The sequence below is a fragment of the Falco rusticolus genome, chromosome 1 (genome assembly GCF_015220075.1).
Source record: "Falco rusticolus isolate bFalRus1 chromosome 1, bFalRus1.pri, whole genome shotgun sequence".
NCBI classification, from domain to species: Eukaryota; Metazoa; Chordata; class Aves; order Falconiformes; family Falconidae; genus Falco; species Falco rusticolus.
The window spans coordinates 123,140,690-123,163,908 of NC_051187.1; the positions used below are offsets into that span (position 1 = coordinate 123,140,690).

Sequence of the window (23,219 nt, forward strand, 5' to 3'; positions counted from 1 at the left end):
TTATTTGGTCTCATCTATTTTTATTACCTTTTAAGTTTTGAAAGGCTTGACAAGTAGAAGTAATTTCATCAGAGGCCAATAAAACCCATTTATGATACATAATGCACCTTTACCTGTCATAACAGAAAGGCATTTAGGCTGGCAACAGAAGACATGTGTCTACATCTTTGTAACCATCCTGCTAAAACATCTCCCTCAATATTCAAAAGGACAAAAAAATTCTTAGCGTCAACAACTTGCCAAAACTGAGGTGAAAAATAAAGAAAGATTTTGCTTTCTCTTATAGTTTGACACAGTCTTGATTATGCAGTCTGAAGTTCGTTGTTCTCACTGCCAGAAAACAGACAGTACTGTATAAACTAGTACACAGAATCCTGTAGAAGTTACGTCTTGTCAAAAAGCAACAACAGCAAATACATTTCTTACATCCTGTTCACCACAGTGAAGCATGAGCATTAAACCCCTTACCTGGATTATTTTTATATCAACATTACAACTGAGGATTTTCTTATCTTTCCTATAACCTCTTTTTTAAAAAAGAAAATATTAAAGAGAACTCCTATGCAATCTGAAGATTGTACCTAAAAACCCAAGGAGTAACAAGAGTCACTCTGAGTAGAGTTAATACAGCCACATGGCAGAACCCGTGTAGTTTAAATCTAGCTTTTCTCCTAGGAACACTCCTAGCAAGAAAAAATAAAATAAATAAAATTCACCAAGATTAGAAGGTAGCATATTAATGCCACTCAACCAAGTTATACAAGCACACTGATGCAAATTTATTAGCTTAAAAAAAACCCCATCAAACTTCACTGTTTGGTAAACGTGCCTTCCTTTCAATATGAAAGTACAAAATATTTATGGAAATGGCAAGACTGATGAACTACTTATGTCGGTATCATGTAACTGCTTATAGATATATTTAAATTCTTGGTGGGAAGTCTTGCATTATTTCTCAAACCTACTGTTTCACAGAAGCTTCGTATACACCACTATCTCCAGCTACAGACTCATCGGACACGGCAGCAGATACACAAGCTGCCTTCTCCTCAAGCAGGTGACCAGCTGTTCTTCTCGGTAAGCCAACACCTACAGAAAGAAAGAAGAATGAAAATTAGTCCAAGAGATAAATAGTCAGAGAGAAGCGCATCGTTTAGAAAGTTGTCAAGCTGGGAGTGGTGACCCTTAACTCAGCATCACCGAGTAGTTTTGTTTCACATCATTCAACATTCTGAGACTGTACTGCTGTCACCACGTAGTCTGGCTAGGGCTATAACCAAACTGATAAACTCGATAACGTACAACTATTGCTTCTTCCCAGAGATACAGACACCTAGTTCATCACCGGTATCTCTTGAGCTAGTTATTATCCTTCATTGTCTTATTAACCCTCGTCATCTTGGTCTTTACACCTGTATTTGCCACGTTCACATTCTGCACTGTACTGACACTTTGGCTACATGAAAAGTGCTTGCCTACTGTTCATGAAATATTCAGAAGTCAGACACACACCCTCTACCCAGCGATTTAACTGCTAGAAATAAAAAAAAAAACAACCCACCTCTGGTTTACTATCATCAAAACCTTTTTATGCTACAAGCTCTCTTTACTATCAACTACTATTTAGCCTTAATCTCCGACTCGCGTTCACATGGTACCGTCACGCAGCGAAGCAGCAGCGCTCGCGGAAAGCCACGTTCTGCAGCACAGCGAGCTGAGGGCTATGCAGGACTTTCATCTGGCAGGGGGGGAGGATATTGGTATGCATGATCATCCCCACCTGAATCGTGACTTTACATCTTGTGAAGATGTTTGAAATTTAAGGCTTCAGATTAGATGACTGATTGCTGCATTTGTGCTTTTATTTATGGCAGTACGAATGCTTTTTCCTTGATGATGAAGTGCTCTTCCCCTTCCCCCCCACCACGTGAGGGGTGAAGGTGATGACATGATTTATTGATTACCCTTAGGAATTACCACAGCAGCCTGAACTGACTTTGACAATGACAGAGACTGACTGTGGAAGAACTACACGATATTCCAACTTGGTTTCTGACAGCGGGGGCATGTGCAGAGGAGCAAATATCTGTATGGTTCACCTGTACAGAAAAGTCAGAAACAGACAGAGAGGCAGGTGAGCGCTGCATTTAAAGAGTCCACGCAGATTATTACATGAAAATACCAGCTACGCTGTCTTCAGGCACGTTTACCTCCCTCCAAGTTAAGATTCAGCAGTTGTCACATTTGTAGTCTTGTAAAACTGAAGTGTGGGGGCTGAAATTTTTCCTCATGCAGGTTTTATGCCTCTGGCTGAGTTTGCTGACAACCTTCCCAATTCAGCATCGCAGCTCCAAGAATGAAATTGGAGTAGAAATACTGAACCGACCCCAGGTCTATGTCTCACTGCTAATGCACTGAAGCCTCACCATGAGGCCCGTTTGACTGTGGAAACGAGAGGTACCGAAGCATAATTAACATCTGGCTTTTCAAAATTGGAGTGCTTGCTTTGGCAGCCTTCATACAGTTTTAAAGACAATTTGTATCCTATATGTGACACTACACGAGGAAGTAGCAGTATAAAGAATCACAGGATGAACTTGTATTGTAAAACCGTAACTACTTACAGAATTAAAGGACACCTTGACACTACCCAGAATTACAGGTCCTCAAAAAAAAAAACCACCCCAAAAAAACCCCAACAACTCGAAAGTGTTGGACAACCACATGATGCCTTTGAAAATAACGGTCTAAAGAAATAATTTTTAAAACAAATAATTCTGATTCCTCATGGCCCTGTGTGTTCCCAAATGCCAAGCCATTTTAAATTCAGTCCTTAGACTAGATGAGTTGCAGCCAGATTGCAAAGTCAGACAGACCAAAAGTTGTGGTTGATTTGGGAAGGACATACTGCTGCAATACGGGCTGGAAAAGTAATTATTTTTCACATATGGCTCTAAAGCAAAAGAACTACCGTGTTCCACTATACTGAAAAGACGAAGGACAAAATGACCCACCTCCACCCCAAATCCCCTTCCATATTCTTGCACTTGACATTTCACAGGTTCAGACCATTGGGACATCAGTCAATTTCTTTTCTTCTTTCTGCACAGTTGAACAGAGGGGGGACTCCCATCCTGTCCTACGTATACCATACATTTCTGGTGCCACATTGCTCTGGTCAATATTGAAATTACTACAGTGCTGCAGTAAGCTGATCTAATTGACCAACAGACATTACAACACTTCTTCGAGATATATATGTCTACAGACCTATAAAAGCAATTTTTTTTCATTAAGATATACGTTATGTATCAACATGTTTAGGTACTTCTATTAAGAACTGGCAAACTCCAGGCACAGGGAGAGCCTGGCAACAAATCTAGCACTCTAGAGAGCTAGGCTGAAACTAAGACACTAAAGACACTGACATTGGTTAGCATCTTCACTATCAACTCAGGACCAGAAACGTGGAGCTGGGAACGCTGGGTGCTGGTAAGGTTTCCAGTAGGGCTGGCCAGTGCCCAGTACTAGCAGGAATCTGGCTCTCTCCGTTCTTTCCTCGGGAAAACAGAGTCACGGCGCAATACAAAAATGGTTTGCAGTATACTTAAAGGCAATGACACAGAACAACACTACAAAAAGTCAGTAAATGTGAGAGAAAGCACAACATACTTTCAATCCTACCAAAAGGCAACGCTCTAAGACTGAGGACAAGCTGTCAATTCTTGACAGCTGGGATTTTTGAAGTTCTGACTCCGCCGAAGGCTTTGACAAGATAAGACAACCAAGTACGCTGCACGGCTTTTATGCAGACTAGAAGTGGAATTCATTACACCTAATTCAGCCATCTCAAAGTTAACTTTAACTAGTTACTAAGGATACCTCAATAACTTACAGGGTCATTCATCCCATCTTCCTTAAAGAGAAGTATGCTTTAGGACGAGATGACTTATCCTTTTGGAAGTTACCCACAGGCTGCCAGGGGAGCCTAGACTAGCTTAGGAGTTCTGTTTTAACTCGGATAAAAAGCTAAAAGCTTTGAAATCCATGTTAATAACGGGGAAAGTCTCACTGTAACTTACATGGCATGTGGTCACTTTCTCAACTCACATAAAAAATGAGCCGCAGATCTTTCAGCGACAGCAGGTTCAAATAACTAGATATACATACACACATAAAAATTCCAACTCCTAAGTCCAGAAATCTCTTCTACTGAGGATGTCAGTTTGTACCTTATTCTTCAGTGAGAAACAAAGCATCTGATTTCAAGTTACCAAAAGCCACCGGAGGGTATTTTTGCTCTACCCCATACATCCTGACAAAACCTAGGAACACCACGTATCCTTCGCGTCTTCAAGATCCAGTATTAGGTTTTTCTGTTATTTTTTCATGACAGGACCTGCAGTACATGAACTTGCCTTCTGAGATAGCTATGGAAAAATAGATGGAATCGGGGTGATCATAGCTCTCCGCAGCCAAAACTACAAGTTTCGTAATGTCCCTCAAAATGTCTGGCTGCCCACCATGGCAAATGTGTGCTGACCCAGGCAGTCTTCAGCCACGTGAGGTACCTCCCTGTGCAAAAGCCAGCCGTTAAGTTCCAAAATTTCCCGTTACGTGTATATGCGATATTAGATTTTTTTTTTATTACCTGAACTTCCTTCATGTAGAGAAGGCAGAGGCTGCCTAATGCCTTCATTAAGATCTTTATCATCTGTAGAAATCCGAGATGCTGCTCTGGCTTCAGAGTCCAATAATATTTGGTTCTCACAGAGACTAATGCCTGCAAAGTCACCCAAAAGGTCACAGTCTTCAAAGTCCGTAGTGAGGTGATGCAGAGGGGAATTTTGAGCGGACACCGAAAATGCAGCTTCTAAAACCAAAGGGGACCCTGGGGGGGACAAGGAGGACAGCGAGGATCTGGAAGACAGTGATGTCACAGATTTGGGAGGTTCAGTCAATTTGGGATGGTCTGCAGCTGAAGGAGAGTCACTGTAACCCAGTCTCCCATGGGAACTGACCACTTCATTTTCGTGAATGGTAGTGATCGGCCCCGAAGGAATGTAACCACTTTTTTCTTGCAACATGAAGTCAAGTTTATACAGATAGTCCAAATCTGTTATCTGATCGCCTTGGTTATAGTAGAGATCCGTGGAGCTGAGTGAGTTTAGCGACCCTCTGCTTGATGTGTTGAGAGATCCCCGGCTGGATGCCAGAGATCCCAAACTGCTCCCTGAAGACACAGATAACGTACTAGCTGACAGGCTGCAAAGAAAGCACAAACACGTACACTGATGTTACTAAACTAAACCAGCGGGACACGGTACGAGGAGAGAGAAGATTGACTGGAGCCGCGCTGCAACAATTTACAACGGAATGCTGCTTGGGGCGTTATGGTTTTTAAGCACCCGTTCTTGGCTGAGATCAGTGTACCCAACCTGCACGCTACCAGGGCAATTTATCCAGCTTCTGGCCTGTTGCCAAAGCCCCTTTATTTCTGGAGGAGGCTGCAGATTTGACAAACCGATCCAGCAGTAACAGCACCTTTCTCAGCCGCTATATTCCCTCAAAGACCTGCTCCGCTGACGTGGGCACTCGCGGGGTCAATGTGACGGGAGGTGATGGCAGCAGAGGAGTGCTGCCACCTCTACAGCAGTTCATACAGCCTGCCCTCTGCCCACAAACCTGGGAGAGATGGCAACTAGAAGCAGACAACTTAGAGCAGAACTGTTCACATACATATGACAACACACCCCCTACATGCACGGGAAATCCAGCTACCCAAGCATGGCAAAGGCCGTTACATGTAATCTTCTCCTGTTAGTAACGGGAGATAAGGAGCTCTGCCAGGCCAGAGAAACTGTGTGTCGTTGCCTTGGCTCAGGATAACTCTGCTGGGAAAAAAACATCAGGAAAAATAATTCAATGCAGCCCTTTCGAAACACTTAAAAAAATGTGTACTGAGCAGTAAGAGAGCTATCAACTTTAAAAGTTTTGCCACTGGGCTAGAAAACTGCTTTCAACAGGACAAAGAGACTCCTCAAAGTCCAAACAAATGAGCACAAAATACTCTTTCCCTAACTAATCACCAACCAAGATGCAGTTTATGGGATATGGCTGAGATGTCTGAAATAGCTAAGGCAGCCTAGAACCCAGAAATCGGATGGTGTGGCTTATTGTGAGACAACCTCTACAGAATGCTTAAAAACATTTTTCCTCTTAAACTCCCATTTTGATTTCTCAGAGAATTGTAAACATTAACGTAGTATCTGATTGCTGTATCCCACTGGGTCATGGCAGAAATTAAGGATTTTGTACATAAATACAACGGACACATGGTTTGGTAGCCCAGGGTCCAGATGTGAGAGAAACTCTTCCCCAGGACCAGTTACATGTATCATAAAATATTAGAATTCCCATCAGAGCAGTGAGTTTGAGTTCACAGTTGCTGTAACTGATCGCTTTTTTGTTATCACTATGAATTTCATAAACCCAGTCAGATTTTGAATCAGTGACTGTCAGGAAAAAAAAAAAACCCATCCTGCTGAGGATACATTTCTGTCTACAGAAAGAGTAAGTCAGTGTGGAAGAATAAAACCAGAATCAACTACTCACGTATTTATACGCATACAGGTCCTCATTAAGTCTCTCCAGTTATCATAAAGATTACAGTTCTGATGACTCATTTTAGATAGAACTCTGAGAAACCAATTGGTCTCCTCAGTGACAGGATTTTGAAGATATGACCGATTAGAGAATTCCCGATTTATTTATTTATTTACACTGAAGCGAAATAATGTCTGCCTGCTTAATTATGGAAGCTGTGCAAAAAATCCATTCCATCCAGTCTTGAGTGCCTACTGAAATGATAAAGGCACACCGGGTTTGCATGATGGCAAAATGCTTGAAGCTATTACACTTGCATTTTCTTACTTAAACAAATTTTGTTCACCTTCCAACTAAGAGAAAAACCTAAGAATGAAGTTGAGACATCCAAGTCCACCAGATTGTTGCTGAAAACAGGTTTTACATTATGCAGTACGGTCTCACCTCCTAAGTTGTGAATGCAAATAAGTAGTTAACTTTGTAGTTTCTTCAAGTTTCTGTACTAACTCTTTTCTTCTCTCCTCCAATTTCAATCTGGAAAGAGAGGTACATATAAGTAAAGCAAAGCATTAAAAAATAATCTGGAGGCTAAAATACTTTATAGATAAGGCAGAAACAAAGTGAAGATCCCTCATATTTTCAACTGGTTGCCAACTACTAAAATCCAATAGACTGTGTTAAGCTCCCAGTTCTATCGTAAAACCCTAACCACCTCAGCAGAGCGACTTTATCTGCAGAATACCAAGCAGTGTAACAAACCTGCTGAGTGTACAAGCAAGCAGAGTGTCAGTACATTCACACTGTACCAAGGGGGAACGTGCACCCAATAAAAGAGGAACAGACGAGCACTGGGAAAATAGCTGCAGCTTCAGGAAAGTAAGATCTGCACTATTACGGTTTTAAAAAGCCATGCTGTACACTGGCTCCCCACTTAATATAGTCTCAGAAAAAAAAAACCAAAAGAACACCGATAGCAGAATCAGTTCTGATAATGCAAGAACTTGAGATAGCACTGCAGGAAGTTTAAAATTAAAATACTCCCTTTGATTTCAGAGACTTCATAGAGAGACAAAGTCCAGTAAACCAAAGCAGCATTCAAGCACAAGGTTCCGAGATGGTGGACCATATTTAGGACCGTATTTACTTTGGTAAAGGTTTCTGCATCCCCACCAGCTTTGTCATCACCTCAGAGCCGCACAGCATTGTAATGCTCATTACCAAGGTTCACCTTTATGAAAAAGAAGGATTTCTTGCCTCCTGCACGGTTATCCAGTGTAGCTCTAAATGCACAAATGGTGGAGCTCTCCCATTCCTTTTGGCTGGCTCCTAGCAGAATGGATTCACTAACCTTTACAGTGATTTTTTTCCTTTTATAATTGCCTTTTATCACTCTATTTACAACACCAAATAAATTGCTTTCCCTCAGAGGATTCAGCTAAAACCCTCCAGTAGCTGTGGATTAGTATATTCTCCTTTAGCCTTTGCTCAGTCAACTGATACATGTCACAAGTTCTCAAGCAACTAATCTGAAAGACAAGACATTACCTCCCCTACTTAAAGAAAAAAAATAATTAAAAAAAGGGTTGATGCTCATTCTCAGAAGTATTCCTTTGGCCCTTCTGGCATTTCAAGGATGTATAAATTAAAATTCAAATGCAGAGAACACTTCAAAGAACAAACCCCAAAAATCAACCATTGCTTTCTTACGCAAACTGAATGAAATACTTGGGAGTTCCCAGAATTCACTCTCTTTGAGTGTCAGATACCAGTAAAAAAGACATTAAGTCCTCAATTCAGCAAAGCATGAAAAGCACTTGCTTACACACATGCTTATTCAGCGAGCAAATCTGGGTTATGCAAAGGTGAATAAGTTACCCTGAGGTCAGCCAGGGTGTGAACTTCCACTCCGCTGCTCCGCTGCGTGTGCTCTTACACCGCAGCAATGCGCCCATCTGCCAATACCTGCTAAGACTGTTAAAAGCATACATCATACTTCACTCTTTGCTCACGAAGACAGGTTTCCAAACCAAGAATGATGCTCATCTATGGTATCAGATGCTCTTTCCTACCGTTTTAGTATTTATCAGTGCCTTCTGTTGTCTTTTAAAGCCTCATCTATCCTGCTTTTCCCAAGCAGGAGTGCCCTTCACTAGCTCTTTTGTGGCTTTTCAATAGTGAACTATCATTTTATCTTATTTATCAAGGAAGAGGCACAAAAATTGCTGTATGTGTTCAACTACTAATGGTAAAAGGCAAGAAAGAAAATTAACAACTTAGGAACTCTGACTGGAGCCCTCAAAACAGATACCTGGAGTTATTCCACTGAATTTGTACTATTAAACTAAAAGGTTTGGTGGTGGTGGTGGTGTTTTTTTCTCCAAAGCACAAGCAAAATTTGTTTTTCTTTATTATCTTAAGGAGGTTGGTAAAATGTAATTTAACCCATGGAATTGAGCTCCTGAAAAAAATTCTTTCCTGGATGTAATTTGATCTACTAGTTATTAAAAGTAGTAGTATTAATACCTGTACATAAATTTCAGAAAGATATTAGCCATAGTTAGAGACACAAGCTAGATGATGAAATCACCCCTGGAAGTTCCAACAGGAAGAGGAGGAGAAAGCAACAGGAGGCAAGAGGAGGAGGAATTTGAAGAAAAGGAGGAGGATCTGGAGAAGAGTAAGACGGGAAAAAGAGGACCTGGGGGAAGAGCACAGGAAGGTGAAAGATAGGAAAGAGTATGAAGATGAACAAAATCAGGGGGAAGTGTTCAACAAAAGAATAGAAGAAATAAAAGCTGGAAGAAAAAGAGGAAGAGGAGGAAGAAAAAGGGAAAAAGGAGTAGGAGAAGGAACAGGAGGAAGAAGTGGTTGGACTCAATGACCTTAAGGGTCTTTTCCAAACTAAATGATTCTACGATTCTGTTTCTTCCCCCTTTACAAAAACCTGAAAGGAAAACCCAAAACACCAAAACCAAACCAACCAAAAAACCAAAGCCACCCAAATCAAACCAAAACCCCCTCCTCATGTCAAGCTCAGACACAATCCATAGCTTCTTACACTGTTGCTCCACTATCAGTACCTGTGAAAACACTGGAAACCTAAGGTATTGATGAGATTTCATGAAAGAACCATAGTAATGCAACAGTGCAGCACTTTGAAGATGGCGAGGCTCCTCCACCGATAATGGAGAGAAGACTCTTCCTCTCCTCCAAGAAACAAAATGCTGATGCTTGATTTGATACAACTAAGTGTTTCCTTCCCTCAAATAAACATTTCGGGAGAAGTTTCACCATCTGAATCCTTCTAAAAAATGAAGATTTTCTTCATGTTTATAGCAGACACATCAGAAACAATCCTCATAATAGGCTGGTATGAAAGTATTGATGTGCTCTGAAGTCATAAAGGGAGACTGTTTTAATATCATAAACAGCTGCAGGTAGAAATTCACTGAATAGCAAAAAAGCAAACCAGAAGCAACCATAAATGGTTCAATCAGCAGTACATGACACGAAATCTTACAGTAACCTCCGAAAAAAAAAAATTCTGTGTTTTCAGGAACAAAAATCAAAAGGAAAAAGATCTGAAGAAAATAGAGAGGGGAAAAATTAAGCTCTAACAACTAGTTGTGTCACTATACCTGGAAAAAAAAAATCTGCCATTTCGTTTGTTCTTGACAGTGGGAGACAGTTTTACTTGCCCTTGGCACTCCAAGTTTGGCATCTGACATGTATAGGGAAACAGTCAGGTGCACAATCTTCTTTGGCACTAAACAATCAAATCCAGCTACCTTTTTACAGCATGTGTCAAGATTTAGCTGTTACAACAGCATATTATCAAAATCTTAGATTCAATTTATTTATTTGTGAATGTGGTTTTTTTTATTGACCCCTTGTTCTCCATTTACTAACGAAAGTCAGAAGGCAACAGATCCATGCTACTTTAGATACTACTAACACAGGCGGGTTACTTCTCCTGTAAAAACACGGTTCCAGTAGGACGTAACCCTTCTAAACCACATCTGGATTATCGAGATGATGCAGTTTAAATTATTATAAAGTGTACAAATATGTTTAAAAGTCATGCCTAATACACATATACGTACTTTGTAAACAAAAAAAGCTTCCTCACTACTCAGCTACAATTTAGGACCCAGCTTCTAATGCCACTAAGAGGAATTTCGCCACTCAGTGAGACTGGAGCAACAGCAGGTGTTTCCTAGCAGAGAGAAGTAGGAAAGGCTTATAATGCTGATTGCATTACTTCAAGAAGGCATACTACACTGATACACACAATGACATTTTGTGTTTATTGCATTTTATGTGTGCTAGAGGTGCCCATAAATTTATTTCCATTTACAGTTGATGAAAAGTCCATTTGTGACAGTCGCCTTTGATTTTCTCAAACTCTGAATCTGGCTCAAACAATTTATTGTGGGAGTTGTTTCAGTTACCAGTTAGGTAGCAGCAAGTTAGGAAAGGTCTGCAGCAATTACACTTCTCCCCTAAACTTTTTTTTTTTCTTTGCTTTTCTTTTGGTTGCATTTTTGTATGTAATAAAACTCACAATGAAAGGCTTCAGATGTTGCAACAATCAAGATAATCTTTGTAACCTGAGTTCAAATAGTTTACAGCTATTATCAGAAACGAGTGAATGATGCATTGCCCTCCTGCTGGTATGTTGACATTCCTCAGTTATTTAACATCTGTTGCAGGCATTTTCATGCTGGTAACAAACACAGAGTAACCGATATCGCAGAGCACATACAGGGTGTTCACATTCTCTCACCGTACAGAAGAGTTCTTTGTGTTTCTGCCCAGTGGGCTAATAACGAATTTAATTAAGATCTACATAGAACAGTTACTGAAGGAAAACAGCCCATCAAGGCATAGTTCAGGGTCTGCAACAAGTGCAAAGGTTAGATTGCAGAAAATGGCATTTAGTATTAGCAAAAGACAACCCCTTACCTTTCAGCAAGTGCTTGACTGGGTGTGCTTTTTACAGACAGCAGCTCTTCTTCAAGCCTCTTCCTTTCTGTTTCTAGCTGCTCTAGCTCATCTTGAGTACGTTTGCGTGGTGTAATAAACTGGAGTTCCTTTAAAAGCTCTTCTTTTTCATTGATTAACATCAGTTTTTCCTTTTCCACATCCAGTGCCCCAGGCCAGGCTTCAGTATCTAGCTTAGAGAGTTCAATCTTCAAGTTAGCCATGCTAAAACAAAACACAGCAGATTTGTCTGAGCCCAGCACAGCTCACAAATGCCAGGAAAGAGAGAAACATTAAGAGTATTTTGAAAAGTATCAGGATATAACAACATTTTCCTACTGAAAGCTCTAACTTTTTAATTAGTTTTGCTTCACAAGAATGGGACTACACCAGAAAAGCAAGCCACCTATCCAGTCCAACCTCAATATCCCTATTTGTTAAAAATGAATTGCTCTTGTTCCAACGCCGAGTTGAAGGAGAAGTCGTAATCTTAATAAAAGTTTTAGTGAAAGCAATCTGTCTGGTAACAGCAGCGGCACTATGCTTTACTCATCGAGGAGCACAACGGGTTTCTCCTAAGCTGCTGGAGGCCAGCTGCTCCTCAGAAAGAGCAGCGACCGTGGTGAAGGAACACGCACTATAGCAAGGTGCTCACTTCAGCGGCACGCATGCACGTGGCTCTTAAAAGGCAAATGCACTGCTCTCCTACGCAATTAAAAGAAAAGATCGTGAGACAGCGGCTACCTAAAGAGAAAGAAGATTATTAACTCAAGAGTTTGAGTTTGTGCAACTGCTGTTTCCGTCGTCGATGTCAAATCACAGAGTTAAGACACCCAAGACTTGGTTATTTATACATCTTGTGCAGATCAAGGCGTATGATGGAAACAGAAATTTCCCTGCGTTATTACTGTACTATAGCTGTAATATAGCCCTGCCTCGATCGGGTTACTTCCAGCATTCGCTCTCCATAATCCCTCTGTCTATTGGCTCAGCAGCACAGCTTAAGAAGTGCAGGTCCTGCAATAAACTCATTGCCCACCGGGAAACCTAAAACTCCGGTTATAGGTGCCACATACCTAATAAGATTATAACTTTCAGTCGCTTCCAGCCTTAGTCACACCTGAACCAGGGCAGGCTAAAGATATGGAAGCTCTGGAACTCCGTCAGAGCTCCTAGCTTTCTGCACCTCTTGCTGGTAGGCTAGGAAAAACACAGAGAAAGGAGAAGGCAAAACAGAAAGATGTTCCCATACAATCTAGGGCAAGAGGAAATGATCTGTTGCTTTTATTTATTTGTAGCTGCCATAGTTAAATACACCTAAGTCAGCTCAATAATGGATGCAAGTCTGTGCAACTTCAGCGTTACCAAACCATCTAAGGTAAGGATCCCTGCTGTACTTCACAAGCACATGATTTGGTACGTATAATCTTCCTGTAGCTCTGACAGATTCCTGGGAAATTGTTTTTCTTCTTTCCGGTTTCTTTTCTGTGATTAACTAATAAAACTAAAAATGTCAGTTTTATTTTGCATCTCCAATATTAAATTTACAGTACATTAAGGCATTTATTTCTGGTCAAAGGTAAGAATAATTAATACTGAGTATAACTATCCCACTGCTTATGCTAGAGGCTTAAGAGGAACCATCCCCCTTTCTTTTCCCATCGGTGACATTCTCACTGGCACCTCAATATAACACAGCAGCTTTAAAAACGAAAACCAACCCATACTCCCAACAAACCCCTGGTTTGAGTCAGGGTATCTTCACAGAAAACCAAGGTAAAATATACAGAAATACTATCAGCAGTGCTACCATAATCAGATGGTGAGATGAAAAAAATGAAGCATTTCAACATATTTTGCAGCTGTTACATATATCATTTATATTCAACAGTCCTTTAGAGGAGCAGTACTCTGAGGGAAAACAACCAAATAATTTCAGATGGATAATGAAATGCTAAGACTTTCATCTCCAGGTCACTGGTTCTAGCTAACCTTGTTCTGAAAGTAGCTGTTACTGACAGCTGTTTGATGGCTTATGGGATGAGATGGTGGTCTCCAAACAGTTCTTTTGCTCCCTCTGCTACAGACAGCTCTCTGCTACTGTAACAGACACTCTTTTCAGCTGCCTTAGCAGACAGGCAAAGGACTAGATGGATATAAAAACTGAACCAGTCTCGCACTTTTGAGGAAGTCCTTGCTCAACAAGTTCAACAAGGAATATTAGCTGTATCTTCACCACATCAGGATAGGATTGTCAGCATGCTGTATCACATCCTTTTGAATAACAATTGCAACTTAATTCAGCATAGTTAATGTCAATATTCTACCTCTTCAAGACATTCTGCTAAGTAACGTAACACACGCAACATACAGAATTATCTGACAATTTTCAAGTAGAGAAGTTCATTTACAAGAGCCTCTCTTTCTCTTAGTTAACACAAAACAACTAAGAATTTGCACATTTACTATTTCAGAGATGGTCCATACTTAGTAAGTTATAGTGATGATTACAAAGGCCATAATAATTAGGGGGGATGTAATTAGGTACTGAACTTTATGTGCAAACCGGTACTTATCTTCATTATTCCAAGATCTGTACTCTTTATTAAGTTCACCTAGTAGTCACAGATAAAACCAGTATGTGCAACCACTTTAAAGACTTTAATGCTGTCTTTCAAGGCATGCAATTGTCTTATTTAAAGCCAAAAAGAATATTAATTACTGGGAAGTTTTCGGACAAAATTGAATAAAGATACCATTTAAAAAGAGATCATTTAACCTTGAAACACACTGATGTTATATAGAACAAACAGTTATGGAAAGGTAAGTACAGAAGCTACTGAAATTTTGACTCACGTTCTCGGCTGACTAATTTGCGAGCAAGTAAGATCTAACGCAGCAGTACTCCATACTCTGATCACTGCACTGTTTTTCTTCCCCCTCGCCCCCTCTACCTCCTACACTACCACCCCCTTATTTTTTTTAAGGTAAAAGTGGTAAACTGACTTATTTTTTTGATTGACAGGAATTTTTTTGTTCCTACAAAGGAGAGAGAAAACACAATGCTGGGACTTCTTGTATCAAGACACAGTCAGAACAGAGGATGATCTGATTTTGGATCAATGATGACTGAGAAAAAATGCCATCTATCTGCATCTAAACCACCATCTAACAATTAATATTATGTACACAACGACACTGAGCCAAAATCGTGTTCAATACTGAACATACACAATAGCCTTAGCACGGTTTGATTCATGCATTGATCATATAATAAAGTTTTATGATCCATAATGAGGACGTAAAAGATTACTGTTGTTACTGGCAAGCGTGGTAGCTATTGCTCTGTATGAGAGGGGCAGATACTTGAAATTAGGCAAAAAAACGTTGGTCGTGCAGGCCTTCTGCCTTAAACCTAACTATGCCTTTACTTGTATGTATAAGCTGCAAATTTCATTTCCTAGTTCTCTAATTAATCATGCCACAGTATTCAACTGAAATAATACTTAAATCTCAGATTTGATGCGGTTTAGGCACAGTTTTCACCTGGGGAAAAGTGCTGGGTTTTTATTTTATTGCCTTGTTTAGTTCTTTATTGTAAAAAGGGAACTCTGGGTGTGGAAAAACTTTTCAGATTTATACCCCCCTTAAATTACAAAGTACCTCCATAACAAAAACCACAAGGTTTCTGAACAACTGACACCTACCTAATTTTGTGAAAAGTATTAGAACAGAAAATAATACAACACAATTAATAGATTATTAATAGAAAGATACCCCCTGCACACTGTTTGGTTTTTTTTTAATAGTAAGTCTTGCCCCAGTATTATGCAGCACTTCTGGAACACCAGAAGCCGTGTCATTCTAACCCTGAACGTTCTGCTTTGTGATGCCCATTCTTCAGGGCTTTGGCAATTCATCACAACGGCACTACTTTCATGAGCAACCTCTGCAGAACTTTAGTTGAGAGGCATTCCACATTCATCACTGGAGCAGTTCCTAGTTTCTTTTCTCCTCAGGTTAAATTCATTAAAAAAAACCCCCAACCCCATAGTCATAACAAGTATTTAAATTATCCAAAGTCCCAGAGAAAAAAAAAAAATAAAAAATTATTAAGCCTACTGAATCTTCACTGGAAGTCTGAAGGAACTCTAAAACTGAAGAGCCTTCAGTGGTGTAGTAAACTGAAATTATGATCCCAAAGAAGATGGACATAAATAGCCTGGCGACTCCTTTCAGTGGAAAGCCAGCTCGCTCTATTCCCTTAATCCTGGAACTGCCATTAAGTTGTCACTGTATTTTTTTTCTTAACACATTCAATTTAGCATTAAAGGTGAAGCCTGCTGTTCAAAAGCACCGGCTGCTCCTGGAAGCCTGCTTCTTGAAGGAAAAGAAACGGTTCGCAGTAACGCCACAGGTTATTTATATATGTATATATATATATAAAGTCCCAGCGAGCTGCCCACCAGATGTCAGTGCGAGCTCAGTGGTAGTGCTCCTGCACTCGGAACATCGCGAAGCAACTCACACGATTACCTTCTTTTTGCCTCTTCATATTGAAGACTTAGTCTGACCTTCTCTGCTAAATTTGATCTACTTCTTGCTCCAACCTGTTGCGAAAAAAAAATAAAATAGTATTAGCCTTATTACTGTGTAAAGCTGTTCAATGAATCAACAAAACCTATACGCATAGGCTAGAAAAATTTAAACTTAAATAAACCCACGCTCACCGGCAGCCACACCTTGCTGTTAAATGCCTAGTTAGGAATCTACTCAGATGTACAAAACAGTGCTGTTTTCTTCTGATCCAGTTCATCTATTTTTAACTACTGCACTACCATTTGTCCATCTATTTTTAACTACTGCACTACCATTTGTCCATACTCCAGGGTAAAGCAAAAGTGCTTTCAAAGAAGTCTTGCAGCGGTTGCACCCAGAATTTTGATCTCCTACTTTGAACTCCACTGAACCCAGAATTTAGAACTAAGCCAGTGCATTTCAAAGTAAGACAAAAATAAATTCGCTACAAAACATAAACAAGCTTAGCTCTTTGTTTGGAAAACCTAGTACAATCTCTTCCTTACAAACTTAGCTCACAGAACTTCAAAGATGGTACCAAACTGAGCACAGCTTTCTGTGTATGTAAAATATGCTGTCACTGAAACAGAGGTTTTAATGAATCCCTGAAAAAGTACTTCCACTAAGTTTTTCAGCTGTGTGAAATTAAATTGCACATTTAAGTTCTGAGATCTTGTTTCTGAAAATTAAAAACATCTTCATAATGAGTTAAGCCTGTAAGGTGAAACATATCCTATAGAAAGATCCAAAAATTACTATCTACTTATGGTAATCTTCTAAAGGTACTGGAGCTATTTGATGAAATCAGATAGTCATAGATGCTTCATGGCAAATTATAAAGTTCATCTGAATCTTGAATTAAAGTTCAAGGAGGAAAAAAAACCAGACAACTGATTCTAAGTAATTATCTCAAACATGTGTGTGTGTGTGTGTGTATAGACACCCACACTCCTATCAGCAAACAATCGTTTGATTCCAGTTCCATTAACTGCAGCATTCTGATTCAATTTCTCTTTACATTTGACAAAATGGAAAAAAGCTCACCTCACCAGAAATGTCAGTCTGAGACCCTGCATCCAGAGTTTGTCTAGAAAAACACAGCTGGGAGTTTACAGAGCTGGAACTCAAGTCTGGTTCAGATGTCTCAGTGGTCTGGTCAAGACTGAATTTCTCTCTCAGCTTTGCAAGACTCTGTCCAGGAAACAGAAAAGGAGTTGGTGTTCCTTTGCACTTTGCTGTGTTTATACCAGTTTATCTCCAAAAGATGTTTACAGAAAAGACTCCAATATAACAATTCTGGGTTTACTTCATATTAAGCATCTGTCCTTTGAAGGCAAGCAGTTGGTAGTTGATGCTAAGGGCGAACAACACGTGTGACAATGTAAAAACTACTCATATGGTTTTGTGTCTTCTTTTTGCATTTTATGATTTTTTTAAAATTTGTAAACCAATTAAATATTTGGTTGACTAAAAAAAAAAAATCTGCTTTCAGAAATGGCAACAGAGCAATTTAGATTTGGAAACTTTCACTGATTTAGAAAACCATGCACCTCAAAAACACATCTCTCAATTCTGTCCATTTACTATTTTAAATTGAGGTTCAGAGGTAACAGGTGCATTGTACCTTACATATAAGTTCAGAAATCTGTATTCTCTTGACGGACAGAGTGGCTTTTTGAGCTAGGAACATCACAGGCTTCAGTTTCTGCACCTGAAATTTTATTATAACACTAGGCTCAAAGAAATTTGCGAATCCCTTATAAATATAAAACGCAGAGTATTTATCATTAGGAAAATGAGTCATGTTAAAACAAATCCACACAGAACTTAGGTCAACCATTCAAACTACCTTCATTAAATCTTGTTTTTCTCTCTCCCCTGAACTTATCGCCTTTCTGATTGACTTCAATTCACTCAGGATAGCTTTGGCCTCACACAGTTCGTACCCGCTCTGGCCTCCAGACATTTTTTGGTCAATTCTGTGGAAAGACAGACTATTAATACAGAAGAGAGAAAATAACAGTAACGTCTCTGCTGTTCTACTTCAGGCAGAAGCACAGTTAGAGAACAGAAGGTAAAGAGGCAAGAGATACCATTTCCTGTAACAGACATGCAAAGAGGAAAAAGGACATTGAAGATTCCATTAAAATTTTCCTGGGAAAAATGTCACGCTATCTAACATACACACAGTGCCCAGAGAATTTCTTTTGCTGACATCAGGAAATCTCATGGAAAAACACTTCTGCTGGATTTTAAAGCACCCCAGCTAAAGTACGTGGGCCTTAGCAAAGGCAGAGGCTCCACAAGCAATTTTAATTAATCCAGTCTTGAAGACATAATGGGCACAGAGCACTGAAGACTCCTACACACGCTACCAGGAGCATAGCATTATTGCTGACCGTGCCCACCATAACTCTCTGCAGCATGGGAGCTTTTGGGAACACCTGTCATACTACTAACTGTTTGTGATCCTTACAGAAGGCATGTTGATTATTAGCAGCACTTCTCTACCCAGACCCACATCGTGAGGTGGACAGACAGGCAAGCCTCTCGGTTCTGATCAGCCACGCAGAGAAGAAACGTAACCAGCACCATTCTTGTCTCAGCTTCCCTCTCATTCACTCTAATCCAAGGCATCAACCATCTCCAACAGCTGTTCTGCTCAGCCAGTCACCAGGCTCTCTTTATTCACAAAATCTCTGGATAATTAATACCGTATGTCATAGACCGAACAATTTATTAAATTCCTGGACTATCAATTATTTTAAAAACTGTACTTCGAAAATAACACAAAAAAAAAAGCCCCTAAATTTAGACATAAAAATATATTTCATTTTAGTCTTTCCATATTTACTTCAAGAAGTACAATTTGTAAACATTTCTCTGATCTCCAGTTTAACTGAATATTTCATAGCATCATAGAAATGACTGCAGCTGTGCTTCACAAAATTAAAACCACATCCATCTTCACAAAACTCAAGCATTTAGCAGGGAATAAGTTCTTTTATAAGGCAATTGGCTTTCTGTTTTTATCATCATCCATCATCTTTGCTGGAAGACATTAACCTTGTGAGTGAGGAATGAACAAACATTTTAATGATCAGAAATGATCTCGAGCATCCCCTGCAAGAGCAACAATTTGCACAACACACCTGTAACTTAGTCTATTTTTCTTCCAGTTTTGTGCACAAAGATACCAAGGATCTAAAGCGGTCTTTAAAGCTGTGAGCATGTCTGGTTTCCTTTTTCCACGTTTCAGTTTTTTGTACAAATTAGAATTGCATTGGTGTAAGAAAATTACCTATGTGACTCAGCACTCAGATTCCTATTCAATGATATATTTGTTTCAGCCTGAAAGTTCTCCAAACTCTTTCATAGGTAGGCACGCACTTACTGTCTGACAACACTCAATTTTTGGTAACTTATCAGGTTGCTAAGGTCAAATAGATATAGGATATGCCAACAATTGGGATCATGAACGAGCAGTTGGGTAATACACCACACGCTGCCGAGTAATATGATGTGCCACATTCAAATCACAACTGCTTTATTCTGTATATAATTAAGATGGACAAGAAGGATCTCTGACATACAAGATATTCCATCATCCTGTTTTAAATTAATGGGATTAGTACTGTTTGAAAGCGGCTGACTGAATTTTAAAAACAAATGTCCATTGTGTTTCTGTGGAATGCTGCTGACAGTTTCTGAAACATGCTTTGGATTCCTATCAAAATGGCTTGTGAGCAAGCTGCTTTAAAACAATACTTCATTGTTGAATTAATATAATAAAACCAGCATGATTGGCTAACCTTTAATCCTGGGACAGCAGCATGAGTTTTTATTACCTTAAGCTTTAGAATCAATAAGTCTTTCTTCTAAATTTTGCTTCAAATGAGATCTGATTTATGGTTAAGTAAATTCAATCAGCTACCCCTTTCTCCCTTCACTCCTCGCTAGTCTTTATATATTTAAATAACAAAGAAATCTTATATTTATGTTTTAGTCAAAATGAAGGAGGACAGAGACTTGACTGGCATCCTCCTAAAGTGCTGAGGGTTTTCAGTTCCCAACTGACTTCAAACTCTTCATACCAGAAAAAAACATTTTTTCATCCATTTTGTTATATCTCCGATTATGATTGGCCATTTCCTGGACCACAATTTTTTTCTCCCACTTAAGAAAAATCCTATTATATAAAACTGAGCTATTAAAGTACACAGGCAATAGCCTACAAGATGTTTTGGTTAGAACTGGGAACTGAACTCCAGCATCTCAGCTCCAAACATCATCCTTTGCAAATCCCTTCTTTGCATTTTCAGACTCTACCTGGAAGATGGAAATGCACTTCCTTTTTTCCCCACCTTTTGTCCACCTTCCCTATATATTCTGCAAGCTCTATTTTTACTTATCTGACAGTACACTGCCATACGCAGAAGGTCCTGAAAAAAAGGGTAGATGAATCCAGACGATATTACATTAAAGCCGCAACATTGCTTCTGCTACTGGGACTAGAATACTAAGAATATACTCGAACTAGTGTACTAAGAGCACACAGCTCAGCATTCTACTGTGTAAATGTATCCTTAATGTATGGGTACATACCACAATAAGGAAAACAACTAGCATTAATAAATTTCTATTCACACGAGTCAAGAAAACATGCTTGTTAGCAAGGCTTCCTCTCCAGCAAGTTCTCTGTGGTGACAGTTCCAGTAATGTTTCATATTTTACGGCCCAACTTTTTAAGTCAGGAGCAGCAGGGAGTGCTCAGACTGAAAAAAAATGCATTCCCTAATAGCCCAACTGGTTAAATACCCATAATGCTCACCCAGTTCAGCATCAGCCCGTTGGACACCAGGCATGCCAGCAACTGGAACAAAGAAAGTCAGTTCTCTAACCCTCAAATTGTGACTCATTTCAAACCCTGCACAGCTGTGTACCATTCATACCTCTGAGAGCAGCACCCTCCTCCATCTCTCACTCTCTCTAGCTCAGAGGTGGGGAATGAGGAAAGAAATACCTAATTACTTTTTCAAGTGTTTTAATTTTTTTTTTTTTAAACATGACATGCGAAGCAGCTGAATTCTTCCTTGGGACCCTTTAACCACCATCCTTCTTTCTGCCTCTTTGCAACACAAGCAAACCTCGTGGAAAAACAAAGAGGAGGGGGAATAGATTTCTCATGTTAACACTTGCACGATAGGTTTCCCATTTCTACAGATTTCCTGCTTGCTAACTACAACAAAGAGTTATTAGGTGCTCATTTCTGCCCCCAGTAACTCTCCCATAAGATGGATTCAATTCCACGCCAAAGAAAGAAATCGGGCAACTGAATGAAGTCAGTTTCAACTATTTTCTTTTACTCACTGTTGCAGTGTTTCAAAGCCCTGTTCCTTGTACAACAGCTCTTGCTTCATCTGAGAGAGTTCCCTCTTCAGCTTCTTAACCTTGTGTGTTAAATCAAAGCAAGAGTTAGAAAATTCCTTTTGTTAAACAGCGTAACACATGGCTTTGAACAATTAATGTATTCTCTACATCAGATGAGACTAAAAAAAAAAAAAAGAGAGTAAAGTGTTCTACTGATATATATTAAAAACAAAAGGATCTGCTCTCTTCCTGATGTCTATGGGCAACATGCTTTAGTATTAAAGGGACACAAGCAGATTAAATCACATTCTTTATTTGTATTGATACCACACTGTGTTATTAAACCTGAGAGAACTTTAACAAGTAATTTACTTCTCACTTGTTAAGCATGCATTCCTACTATCCTACAGGGACATGCCTGTTTATTTTTAGGCTTATTATATTTTCACTTTTTAATTCCAGGAATCTCTCAAGTCATTTGCACTGTAAAAGACAAAGCGTGGACTCCTTTCCCCCCGCCATGAACCAACCATCCTTTCTTATAAAGCTTTAGAGACACTGGATCCCTAAATATATAATCCACATTAATTTAATTCAAAGACAACAATCACTAAACACATTTGGATCGCAAATATGTGTCTATTTAAAAGAAATGTCTCTGGCAAAACATTCCCTACTTTCCCTAAATATTCATGCTCAGTTGCTTTTTAATCTTAATATTGCTATTTCAGATGTTAGCAGATGTGACTACCCTCAAAATATTTATGAACCAAGATCAAATTTTAAAATCCTCCATTTAATTTTTTATGACCCTAAATAAATCCCCTTAGACCTCCTACTTGGTGCAATTCTTTAAAAAAAAAAAAATAATAAATGTGGGATTCCCGTGATGCCAGGTGACTAAAAGCACCGAGCATCAGCAGCTGCTGTTGCTTTCCAAGTGACTTCAAATGCTTTGTATGTCTAAAATAACCAGTGATTTGTGGGGTCTTCATATAGGCTTGTGATGGATATTTAGGCATTTGAGTTTGTAGCTTCTGGCTAATGAATTTTCTGTGACAGAAATAAAATGTTTTCAATCTCCATTTTCTCCAAAGCAAAATCTGTTCTCTACATGAAGTGTTTAGGTTCCGGCTTCTGGAAGCTATCATCACTAGTTGTTTTACTTGACAGAAAACTGTTTTTATTTTGACCATACTGAATAGTTAGCATGATAAATAGACAATATCTCTAAGTACACATTCAGCACTCCTTAACTACTACTGCTTCCCTCACTAGCATGAAAACCCCAAGAATAATCTCTCAAGCGTTCTGTTCAAGATATAGAAAATGAGCAGATTATCACCTCTATGTTCCAGGTGATGTGTAAAATATGAAAAAAGTCTCAACTTTTCTGAGAAACACAGAATAGCTAAATTTTTATTTTTTTTTTAAAAATCAGAAATGTGAATGTACAGGAATAGCAGAAGTTAAACTTGGTTTCAACTTAGAGGATTGGATCTCTCAGAAACCCATACATTTTTCTTCAAGATCATCTTCTGAGTATCCTCTGCTGTAAATTCATCATCATTTCATTATCAAGAAATGCGAGTTAGGCACATTACCCTAGAAGGATGTGACCTACATCATAATACAGACTCTGTGTTTACTGCATCATACTTGCACTAAACTGTTCTTGTGCT

The 23,219-nt window shown here is 39.3% G+C and overlaps 1 protein-coding gene and 1 long non-coding RNA gene across 7 annotated transcripts in view; one reads left to right on the top strand and one right to left on the bottom strand.

Moving 5' to 3' along the window:
* The window catches only part of WWC2 (WW and C2 domain containing 2), a 104,788-nt gene that overhangs the window by 25,879 nt on the left and 55,690 nt on the right, over positions 1 to 23,219 (bottom strand). For all 6 annotated transcript variants that reach the window (XM_037399024.1, XM_037399014.1, XM_037399060.1 and 3 more), the window contains exons 5-12: positions 21,538 to 21,617; positions 18,017 to 18,146; positions 17,212 to 17,358; positions 16,126 to 16,199; positions 11,572 to 11,814; positions 7,051 to 7,140; positions 4,652 to 5,265; positions 966 to 1,089 (exon numbers count right to left, since the gene is read on the bottom strand). In XM_037399024.1, the coding sequence (XP_037254921.1) occupies positions 966 to 1,089; positions 4,652 to 5,265; positions 7,051 to 7,140; positions 11,572 to 11,814; positions 16,126 to 16,199; positions 17,212 to 17,358; positions 18,017 to 18,146; positions 21,538 to 21,617 (1,502 nt within the window). The remainder of the gene's footprint in view (positions 1 to 965; positions 1,090 to 4,651; positions 5,266 to 7,050; positions 7,141 to 11,571; positions 11,815 to 16,125; positions 16,200 to 17,211; positions 17,359 to 18,016; positions 18,147 to 21,537; positions 21,618 to 23,219) is intronic.
* LOC119153190 lies at positions 995 to 13,942 on the top strand. The gene is made up of 2 exons (XR_005106085.1): positions 995 to 1,077; positions 12,888 to 13,942. It is a non-coding gene; the product is annotated as an uncharacterized LOC119153190 (long non-coding RNA).